General features: G+C 38.8%; 1 protein-coding gene across 4 annotated transcripts in view; it reads right to left on the reverse strand.

The window, feature by feature from the left end:
* Positions 1-224: 224 nt before the first annotated feature.
* RAD51C (RAD51 paralog C) overlaps positions 225-12,270 on the reverse strand; it is a 45,395-nt gene continuing 33,349 nt past the window's right edge. For 2 of the 4 annotated variants that reach the window (XM_054457922.2, XM_054457925.2), the window contains 2 exons: positions 2,016-2,076; positions 225-439 (listed from right to left, as the gene is read on the reverse strand). In XM_054457922.2, the coding sequence (XP_054313897.1) occupies positions 335-439; positions 2,016-2,076 (166 nt within the window). In that variant the 3' untranslated portion in view covers positions 225-334. Of the gene's footprint in view, positions 440-2,015; positions 2,080-12,270 lie in introns of those variants that run through there. The other 2 variants (XM_054457921.2, XR_008495064.2) reach the window with 2 other exon arrangements.

The following is a 12,270-nucleotide window of genomic DNA, read 5'->3' on the forward strand; positions in this document are numbered from 1 at the left end:
CTAAGATTTTATAGGCAACTGGGAAAGAAAGGGGTGAAAACAGTCTGAATGGTAAATTCAGACTGGCCACATGAGATCAGCTTTCCACATTTGTGAAATATAATCATCATCTCTACTGAATGTTACTGAAAATGAAAACAGGGTAAAATATAATTGCAGAATACTGCTTTAGAAAAACTTTCACAGAATCATATTTAGGTATTTTTCCCACTCACTTCATATAATTTGGATTCATTCATGCCATAGTGTGTTTATTTATACTTTAACAAGTCCACTTGTACACAATGATTTCACAACATCAATAAATTTGTACACTTTGAGATTTGTTTCTGGGTTATAATTCTTCATCTGGGTCTCGTGACCGTTTCCGGGTGCTCAAGGAACCTTCTGTTTGCAATGAACATGCAGAAGTAACAACAGTATCTCTAAATCCCTGAGGCTGAAAGATAAAAAATATATATACAAATATGCTTTAAGAACATTTGAAGACTGATCTTAGAAATATTTTTAAGTAACTAATAAGAAAGCTACTTTATTCTAGGGCCAGGCGCAGTGGCTCACACCTGTAATCCCAGCACTTTGGGAGGCTGAGGTGGGCAGATCACGAGGTCAGGAGTTCAAAACCAGCCTGGCCAACATGGTGACCCCCCATCTCTACCAAAAATATAAAAATTAGCTGGGCGTGGTGGCACACACCTCTAGTCCCAGCTACTCTGGAGGCTGAGGCAGGAGAATCGCTTGAACCCGGGAGGCGGAGGTTGCAGTGAGCCGAGATCGTGCCACTGCACTCTAGCCTGGGCGAAAGAGCGACACTTCATCTCAAAAAAAAAAGAAAGTTCTTGAGATAGAAATTTATCAACCACTGTGAATGAAGAGGATAAACCTCATGGATACATGCCTAAGCCCGGGCTATATTAAGAGTATTTTATATATGCTTATTTATACCCTTGCATACACACACACAGAAATAACATTGCATTATAAAAATGTTCTCTAAAGGTCAATCCTAACAAACTTTATGATAGCTTTGTTAGAAGAAGTAAAAGGAAATAACCTAAGTCTTAGGTACTTTACAGATTTATTTTCATAATTAAATACTCTGAAGTTTTCCAACTAGGACATTTCTCTCTTTTTTTTTCCCCAACTAGGATATTTCAAGTACATCTGGGTAGTGCAAAGACTAAGTGGATAATTCAGTTTCAGAATCTCTATTTCTGTTTTTGTCCTTATAAAAATGAGATAAAGCCGGGCTCGGTGGCTCACACCTATAATCCCAGAACTTTGGAAGGCTGAGGAGGGCAGATCACTTGAGGTCAGGAGTTTGAGACTAGTCTGACCAACATGGCAAAACCCCATCTCTACTAAAAACACAAAAATTAGCCAGGCGTGGTAGCACACGCTTATAATCCCAGCTACTAGGGAGGCTGAGGCAGGAGAATTGCTTAAACCAGTGGGGCAGAGGCTGCAGTGAGCCAAGATTGCACCACTGCACTCCAGCCTGGGCGACACAGAGAGACTCCATCTCAAAAAAAAAGAGATGCCAAAAATATATTTGGCTCAACACTGTTGATAAATATGCATATTTCAGCCAAAAAATGTGTGTTCTATGATGTAAATTCACAGAAGAATTAACATCTTAAAGTGGGCTATATTTGGTGCTCAATAGATCTATAATACCTACAGACCAAAATAAGTAATGTTAGTATTTTTTCTTTTCTGGAAATCTTCAACAACTTTCACTTTAAAGATTTTTAATATCCTGACATTACATATGGCAAGGAACACACTACCCCAAAATAAGTATTTCCTCTGTTCTTAAGAATAAATTTCAGTCCATTTGTGACTACAATATTCTGTATATACTACTATTTTGGGGACAATGTTCTAAGCATCAAAAGCTGTCCTCAAATATGCTTGCTGCCTACAGAAGTTAACAGAAGCAAGTTGTAAATTCTCTCTTTAGATAATTACTGCCCATCAATATCAAAATCCCACTCTAATCAAATAATACTGACTTTGATTTGAAACAGTACTGTGCATTCCTTCTGGCTGGGTGACTTGTACAATGTTGCCAACCTGCTTAAAGAAAAAGAATAAATACATACAAACACATGAACTTAATTAATTAAAAGTTCAGATGACCAAACTCATAATTTAAATGTATAGGTTTATTATATTAATAATTCTATTTTTTTCTAAGAACACAAAAAGGAGAGAAATATTAAAAATACACCCTTCAAATACCCGTATGTATATAACAGAGTTTATATGAAATTTTAAAGCAACCTAAAAGTCCAATGACTGATTCAAATAAATTATTTTATATATGATGAGATATTACTTATGCTAAAAACTAAAGGTGGAAGAAAATACTCAATGAGATAGGAAAGTATTAATAATGTACTAAATAATAGTTATACTGTATTATCCCACATTTATAAGTATGTGTACACACATCTAAAAAAATTGATAGAAGACTACAATCAAAAAGTTAATAGTTGTTATCACAAGGTAAAGGTTGCTTGCTTATATTTTCCAAACTGTCTGCAGTAATCATGTTTTTTTAATTATTGCTGAAGAATTATGATAATTTCTTATACTACAAATGAGAAACACTTACTCATATTACACCCAATAAAAATAGCTAGGAAGACATTGTTTTAAAATGATGCACCCAGGCATGGTGGCTCATGTCTGTAATCCCAGCTCTTTAGGAGGGCAAGGCATGAGGATCACTTGAGACCAGGAGTTTGAAGCCATCCTGGGCAACATAGTGAGACCCCCATCTCTACAAAAATAATAATAATAATATAAAATGATTATGTCCCCCAAATAAGTCATGACAGAACAAGATCTGCTTAGGTGGGATTTTATTATGTCCTATACAATTAATATAAAACTGAAAGCTAAAAGTAGCTGAGAAGTAAAATTCTAAGCTCTTATTAACTGTATTCAAGTACTGTAACAGCAACAAATATAAACAAAAACCTTTAAGACTGCTTTTTGGCTGGGCGCGGTGGCTCACGCCTGTAATCCCAGCACTTTGGGAGGCCAAGACAGGCAGATCACCTGAGGTCGGGAGTTCGAGACCAGCCTGACCAACATGGAGAAACCCCATCTCTACTAAAAATACAAAATTAGCCGGGTGTGGTGGCGCATGCCTGTAATCCCAGCTACTCGGGGGCTGGGGCAGGAGAATCGCTTGAACCTGCAAGGCAGAGGTTGCGGTGAGCCGAGATCGCGCCATTGCACTCCAGCCTAGGCAAAAAGAATGAAACTCCATCTCAAAAAAAAAAAACCTGCTTTTAAGAATTACTTTAAAACTGATACACTGTAACTTATTCACAATAGCCAGAAGGTAGAAGCAACCCAAGTGTGCATCCACAGATGAATAAACAAAATGTGGTATGTACATACAATGGAATTTGCAGACTTAAGGAAGAAAATTCTGACACATGCTACAACATAAATGAGCCTTGAAGACATTGTACTAAGTGAAATAAGCCAGTCACATCAGAACAAATATTTATGATTCCAATTATATGGGGTTGCTAGAGGAGTCAAATTCAGAGACAGAAGGTAGAATGGTGATTGTCAGGGGCTGGGGGTAAAAAAGAATGAGTTAGCATTTAATGGGTACAGAGTTTCAGTATGGGAAGATGAAAAAGTTCTGAAAAACGGATGATGATGGCTGCACAATATGAATATACCTAATGCCAGTGAACTATATGTAAACATAAAATAGTAAATTTTATGTTATATATGTTTTAGCACAATGTAATAAAACTGATCTAAAAAATACAGATTCTAACCTAGAGGAAAATAAGATTCTCAGAGGTATAAGGGTCATTTACTTACACAAAATAGAATGATTTGTTTTCAAAGACAATTCAAAAAGGACATTTTGGCTATGATTTGTTACTCTCTTAATTTTTGTTACTCTCTTAATTTTGAAATTGCCCCTCTTCTCAGACACAATTCAAAAGAAAAACACAGACCAAAATACAGCAGAATCCAAAATGTCCTATACTCCATAATTGCAACTTTAAACATAAATAAAATAATTCTAAGTAATATGTAATACAAGAATAGCTATGTTGAGGCCGGGCGTGGTGGCTGACGCCTGTAATCCCAGCACTTTGGGAGGCTGAGGCAGGCAGATCATGAGGTCAGGAGTTCAAGACCAGCCTGGCCAACATGGTGAAACCCTGTCTCTACTAAAGATACAAAAAAAAAAAAAAAAAAATTAGCTGGGCGTGGTGGCACGCACCTGTAATCCCAGCTACTGAGGAGGCTGAGGTAGGAGAATCGCTTGAACCGGGGAGGTGGAGGTTGCAGTGAGCCAAGATCGTGCCTCTGCACTCCAGCCTGGGCAACAGGGCAAGACTCCGTCTCAAAAAAAAAAAAGAATAGCTGCGTTGAGTGGAATTATAAACTTTTATAATTCCTTAGGGTTGATAATCTATCTTTAATGCAAAAATTCACAGAAAAAGAGAGGCAAGGTGTATTTTAACCTGCCTTATTAGGAAATCATTTTTTGAATGACAAAAATCAGCTAACCTTCTGAAAAATTGGTATCTAAATCATCTCATATCAACAGTATGTCCAAAAAAGGTGCCTAGTACATCTATCCTGAGGAAATTATTAAAAAGTGAAAAGCTTTTCAGAAGCATTCACATGCTTATTAAGAATCCTAAAGTCGGCCGGGTGCAGTGGCTCATGTCTATAATCCAGCACTTTCGGAGGCTGAGGTGGGCAGGTCACTTGAGGTCAGGCATTCGAGACCAGCCTGGTCAAAATGGTGAAACCCTGTCTCTACTAAAAATACAAAAGTTAGCCAAGTGTGGTGACACATGCCTATAAACCCAGCTACTTGGGAGGCTGAGGCAGGAGAATCACTTGAATCTGGGAGGTGGAGGTTGCAGGGAGCCAATATGGCGCCACTGCATTCCAGCCTGGGTGACAGAGTGAGACTCCATCTCAAAAAACAAAACAAAACAAAAAGAATCCTAAAGTCAAAGGGGCATTAATTATTCAGGTTGAAAATCATCCTCAGGCCAGGCGCGGTGGCTCACACCTGTAATCCCAGCCCTTTGGGAGGCCGAGGTGGATCACCTGAGGTCGAGAATTTGAGGCCAGCCTGACCAACATGGAGAAACCCCATCTCAACTAAAAATACAAAAAATTTGCCAGGCGTGGTGGTGCATGCCTGTAATCCCAGCTACTTGGGAGGCTGAGGCAGAAGAATCAATTGAACCCGGGAGGCCGAGGTTGTAGTGAGCTAAGATCACACCATTGCACTCCAGCCTGGGCAACAAGAGCGAAACTCCATCTCAAAAACAAAACAAAACAAAAAAATCACCCTCAAATTTCTAGGTAAAAATACCATTTTTATGTATCATGTCTCTTTAGAGATCTTTTAAAATGAAAACTAAACCAAAGAATCACTTGGCTCATGGCCCCAGCTGAGATGTAGCTTAACCATATGGCTGAACTACATAGTTTGGGTCAGGAAGAAATAAGACAGAAGCACAATTTGTGCTCTAAAACTGAGCACACATATGAAACACTGTGTGGGGGTGTTGATTTATTACTCCACTCTACCACCAGATCGTCTTGGCAAAGAGTAGTGTAATTCTGAATAATCTTGGCCTCATATAACCATGAATATGCAAATTGGAGGAAAACTCACATAATATAAGGACATAGACAAAAGTATTTCTTTTAATAACTGTTGGAATATTATTCCATCATTAGTCTAAGGGTAAAAATCAGGTGTTACTGGTGAAGGACAGGGGCTGGGGCATGAGATAGTACACCTAAGTTCAATTCCCAATATAATTTGGCTATTTAAGATTTTTAGTTTCTGGACGGGTGCTGTGGCTCAGGCCTATAATCCCAGCACTTTAGGAGGCCGAGGTAGGTGGACTGCCTGAGCTTAGGAGTTCGAGACCAGCCTGGGCAACATGGCAAAACCCCATCTCTACAAAAATTACAAAAATTAGCTGGGTGTGGTGGTACATGCCTGTGGTCCCAGCTACTTGGGAGGCTGAGGTGGGAGGACTGCTTGAGCCCAGGAGGTTGAGGCTGCAGTGAGCTGAGACTGCACCACTGCACTCTAGCCTGGGCAACAGACTGAGATCCTGTCTCAAAAAAAAAAAAAAAAAAAAAAAAAAAGATTTTTAGTCTTCCTCTCCAAATGAAAAATGTTCATTTTTATAACTATTTTTCCCTGATATGAATTTCTATTTCCATCCTTTTAAAATAAACTAAAATTTAAAAAGCATAAAGCATACAAAATTTCATGCAACTTTTTTTTTTTTTTTTTTTTTTTTGAGACAGAGTCTCACTCTGCTGCCCAGGCTGGAGTGCAGTAGTGCAATCTTGGCTCACTGCAACTTCTGCCTCCTGGATTCAAGCGATTCTCCTAACTCAGCCTCCTGAGTAGCTGGGATTACAGGTGCCCGCCACCATGCCTGGCTAATTTTTTTGTATTTTTAGTAGAGACAGTTTCCCCATACTGGCCAGGCTGGTCTACAACTCCCAACCTCAGGTGATCCACCTGCCTTGGCCTCCCAAACTGCTGGGATTACAGGTGTCAGCCACTGCGCCCGGCCTCATGTAACTTTTTTTTTTTTTTTTAATATCTTAGAGACGGGGTCCCATTTTGCGGCCCAGCCTGGAGAGTAATAGCTCAATCATAGCTCACTGCCACCCTGACTTCCTGGACTCAAGTGATTTTCCCAACTCTGGCCTCCCAAACAGCTAGAACTATAGGTGCGCACCACCACGCCTGGCTAATTTTTTATTTATCTATAGAGGTGGTGTCTTGCCATTTTGGCCAGGCTGTTCTCCAACTTCTGGGCTCAAGCTCATGCAACTTTAACAACTTAAAGATGTCAGGTTTCAAATAATAAAGAACAAAACTACTTCAATGCTATTAAATGAGGTAAATTTATTTTGATTACATAAAGTATGTACATTATTTATCATATATCCACAGCCTGAAAAAAAAAATTTGAAGAAAAAATATTTTACCTAAAAAAAAGAGTAAGCTACATATTCAGATTGGCTGGCAATCAACACAACACTACAATTATCTTTTAGAAACAGTTATTATAGAAGAAAAGAAATGAACTCTATTATAAAGTCAGCTATGGCCAAGTGCAGTGGCTCACACCTGTAATCCCAGCACTTTGAGAGGCTGAGGTGGGCAGGTCACCTGAGGTCAGGAGTTCAAGACCAGCCTGGCCAACATAGTGAAATCCCATCTCTACTAAAAATATAAAATTAGCAAGGCGTGGTGGCAGGCGCCTATAATCCCAGCTACTCAGCAGGCTGAGACAAGAGAATCAGTCGACCCCAGGAGGTGGAGGTTGAAGTGAGCCGAGATCTCGCCATTGCACCCCAGCCTGGGCAAAAAGAGCGTAACTCCCTCTCAAAAAAAAAAAAAAAAAAGTTTATAAGGCCGGGTGCAGTGGCTCATGCCTGTAATCCCAGCACTTTGGGAGGCTGAGGCGGGCGGATCACAAGGTCAGAAGATCGAGACCATCCTGGCTAACACGGTGAAACCCCGTCTCTACTAAAAATACAAAAAATTAGCTGGGCGTGGTGGCAGGTGCCTGTAGTCCCAGCTACTCAGGAGGCTGAGGCAGGAGAATGGCATGAACCTGGAAGGTGGAGCTTGCAGTGAGCCGAGATCGCGCCACTGCACTCCAGCCTGGGCGACAGAGCGAGACTCCGTCTCAAAAAAAAAAAAAGTTTATAAAGTCAGCTATAAAATGTAGATAATACTATTTTCAGTCTACAGCCATACCACCCTGAACGTGCCCGATCTCATCTGGTAATACTATTTCAAAGATTTACGTGGAAAATAACATGAAATTATATCTATCCACACACATATACATACGTATATGTATATACATCTATACGTATACACATATATACATACATGTATATACATATATACATCTATACGTATACACATATATACATATGTATATACATCTATATGTATATACATCTATACATATACATATATAATCTACACATATACACATATATACATACATACATACAGTGCTTTGCACAATAAAGGACAGTTAAGAAATATTCATTTCTCTGATGGCCAGTGATGATGAGCATTTTTTCATGTGCCTTTTGGCTACATAAATGTCTTCTTTTGAGAAGTGTCTGTTCATATCCTTTGCCCACTTTTTGATGGGGTTGTTTGTTTTTTTCTTGTAAATTTGTTGGAGTTCATTGTAGATTCTGGATATTAGCCCTCTGTCAGATGAGTAGGTTGCAAAAATTTTCTCCCATTTTGTAGGCTGCCTGTTCACTCTGATGGTAGTTTGTTTTGCTGTGCAGAACCTCTTTAGTTTAATTAGATCCCATTTGTCAATTTTGGCTTTTGTTGCCATTGCTTTTGGTGTTTTAGACATGAAGTCCTTGCCCATGCCTATGTCCTGAATGGTAATGCCTAGGTTTTCTTCTAGGTTTTTTATGGTTTTAGGTCTAACATTTAAGTCTTTAATCCATCTTGAATTAATTTTTGTATAAGATGTAAGGAAGGGATCCAGTTTCAGGTTTCTACATATGGCTAGCCAGTTTTCCCAGCACCATTTATTAAATAGGGAATCCTTTCCCCATTGCTTTTCTCAGGTTTGTAAAAGATCAGATAGTTGTAGATACGCGGCGTTATTTCTGAGGGCTCTGTTCTGTTCCATTGATCTATATCTCTGTTTTGGTACCAGTACCATGCTGTTTTGGTTACTGTAGCCTTGTAGTATAGTTTGAAGTCAGGTGGCGTGATGCCTCCAGCTTTGTTCTTTTGGTTTAGGTTTGACTTGGCGATGTGGGCTCTTTTTTGGTTCCATATGAACTTTAAAGTAGTTTTTTCCAGTTCTGCGAAGGAAGTCATTGGTAGCTTGATGGGGATGGCATTGAATCTATAAATTACCTTGGGCAGTATGGCCATTTTCACGATATTGATTCTTCCTACCCATGAGCATGGAATGTTCTTCCATTTCTTTGTATTCTCTTTTATTTCATTGAGCAGTGGTTTGTAGTTCTCCTTGAAGAGGTCCTTCACGTCCCTTGTAAGTTGGATTCCTAAGTATTTTATTCTCTTTGAAGCAATTGTGAATGGGAGTTCACTCATGATTTGGCTCTCTGTTTGTCTGTTATTGGTGTATAAGAATGCTTGTGATTTTTTACATTGATTTTGTAGCCTGACACTTTGCTGAAGTTGCTTATCAGCTTAAGGAGATTTTGGGCTGAGAAAATGGGGTTTTCTAGATATACAATCATGTCATCTGCAAACAGGGACAATTTGACTTCCTCTTTTCCTAATTGAATACCCTTTATTTCCTTCTCCTGCCTAATTGCCCTGGCCAGAACTTCCAACACTATGTTGAATAGGAGTGGTGAGAGAGGGCATCCCTGTCTTGTGCCAGTTTTCAAAGGGAATGCTTCCAGTTTTTGCCCATTCAGTATGATATTGGCTATGGGTTTGTCATAGATAGCTCTTATTATTTTGAGATACGTCCCATCAGTACCTAATTTATTGAGAGTTTTTAGCATGAAGGGTTGCTGAATTTTGTCAAAGGCCTTTTCTGCATCTATTGAGATAATCATGTGGTTTTTGTCTTTGGCTCTGTCTATATGCTGGATTACATTTATTTATTTGCGTATATTGAACCAGACTTGCATCCCAGGGATGAAGCCCACTTGATCATGGTGGATAAGCTTTTTGATGTGCTGCCGGATTCGGTTTGCCAGTATTTTATTGAGGATTTTTGCATCAATGTTCATCAAGGATATTGGTCTAAAATTCTGTTTTTTGGTTGTGTCTCTGTCCAGCTTTGGCATCAGGATGATGCTGGCCTCATAAAATGAGTTAGGGAGGATTCTCTCTTTTTCTATTGATTGGAATAGTTTCAGAAGGAATGGTACCAGTTCCTCCTTGTACCTCTGGTAGAATTCGGCTGTGAATCCATCTGGTCCTGGACTCTTTTTGGTTGGTAAGCTATTGATTATTGCCACAATTTCAGATCCTGTTATTGGTCTATTCAGAGATTCAACTTCTTCCTGGTTTAGTCTTGGGAGAGTGTATGTGTCGAGGAATTTATCCATTTCTTCTAGATTTTCTAGTTTATTTGCGTAGAGGTGTTTGTAGTATTCTCTGATGGTAGTTTGTATTTCTGTGGGATCATTTTTTTTTGCGTCTATTTTTAATCATTTTTTATTGCGTCTATTTGATTCTTCTCTTTTTCTTTATTAGTCTTGCTAGTGGTGTATCAATTTTGTTGATCCTTTCAAAAAACCAGCTCCTGGATTCATTAATTTTTTGAAGGGTTTTTTTTTGTCTCTATTTCCTTCAGTTCTGCTCTGATTTTAGTTATTTCTTGCTTTCTGCTAGCTTTTGAATATGTTTGCTCTTGCTTTTCTAGTTCTTTTAATTGGGATGTTAGGGTGTCAATTTTGGATCTCTCCTGCTTTCTCTTGTGGGCATTTAATGCTATAAATTTCCCTCTACACACTGCTTTGAATGTGTCCCAGAGATTCTGGTATGTTGTGTCTTTGTTCTCGTTGGTTTCAAAGAACATTAGAATGGCAATCATTAAAAAGTCAGGAAACAACAGGTGCTGGAGAGGATGTGGAGAAACAGGAACACTTTTACACTATTGGTGGGACTATAAACTAGTTCAACCATTGTGGAAGTCAGTGTGGCGATTCCTCAGGGATCTAGAACTAGAAATACCATTTGACCCAGCCATCCCATTACTCGGTATATACCCAAAGGATTATAAATCATGCTGCTATAAAGACACATGCACACGTATGTTTACTGCGGCACTATTCACAATAGCAAAGACTTGGAACCAACCCAAATGTCCAACAATCATAGACTGGATTAAGAAAATGTGGCACATATACACCATGGAATACTATGCAGCCATAAAAAATGATGAGTTCACGTCCTTTGTAGGGACATGGATGAAATTGGAAATCATCATTCTCAGTAAACTATCGCAAGAACAAAAAACCAAACACCGCATATTCTCACTCATAGGTGGGAATTGAACAATGAGAACACATGGACACAGGAAGGGGAACACCACACTCTGGGGACTGTTGTGGGGTGGGGGGAGGGGGGAGGGATAGCATTGGGAGATATGCCTAATGCTAGATGACGAGTTGGTGGGTGCAGCGAACAAGCATGGCACATATATACATATGTAACTAACCTGCACATTGCGCACATGCACCCTAAAACCTAAAGTATAATAATAATCAAAAATAAAAAAATAAAAATAAAAATGGGGAAAAGTAAAAAAAAAAAAAAAAGAAATATTCAATAAATAGTAGCTATTATTACTACTTATTCAGTTAACCTTTCTGGGCCTTGGTTTTCTTTTAATAATAATAGGTATATGTTCTGCAAATAACTATTGAAAAGATTATCTGAAATGTTATATTTAAAGTGCCTCGTAAAATACCTAGCACAAGCAAGCACTCACTAAAATGACAGTATGAAAAATAAATAAAATAAAAATAAGAATTAAAAAAATGATCTTACGAGATGTAGAAAAAATATTATAGAACAGCAGATTTCCCCCAATCCATCTATATTCAGTGTTGGTGTTGTACACCATTTTCTTTTTGGTTTTTTTTTTTTTTGTGGGGGAGGGCAGACAGAGTCTCACTCTGTAACCAGGCTGGAGGGCAGTGGCACAATCTTGGCTCACTGCAACCTCTGCCTCCTGGGTTCAAGTGATTCTCCTGCCTCAGCCTCCTGAGTAGCTGGGAGTAAAGGCGTGTGCCATCATGCCCAGCTAATTTTTTATTTTTAGTAGAGACGGGGTTTCACCATGTTGGCCAGGATGGTCTTGATCTCTTGACCTCATGATCCACCTACCTCAGCCTCCCAAAGTGATGAGATTACAGGTGTGAGCCACTGCATCCGGCCATGTACTTTAGTTTCTAATTTCTTGGGAAGGATTTGTAAGAAGGTGAATTCATACAATGGTTAACTCATGGTAAGCATGATTTTCTGATCTCTTGGGTAACTTATCAATGCTAACTTCTAGAACTTGACAAAGAAGGCAAACTTTTCCTCCTGTTGAGTTCATAAAAAGATGAAATATCTTGCTCTGCTCCTATTATTTTTCTTCTTAAATGCATTTTACTAGTGAATATTTATTATAGTCTGAAGAAGACTACTGTATACTAACTGAGGCGTAATTCCTATGAAAAAATAAA

The sequence above is a fragment of the Pongo pygmaeus genome, chromosome 19 (genome assembly GCF_028885625.2).
Source record: "Pongo pygmaeus isolate AG05252 chromosome 19, NHGRI_mPonPyg2-v2.0_pri, whole genome shotgun sequence".
Taxonomy (NCBI): Eukaryota; Metazoa; Chordata; class Mammalia; order Primates; family Hominidae; genus Pongo; species Pongo pygmaeus.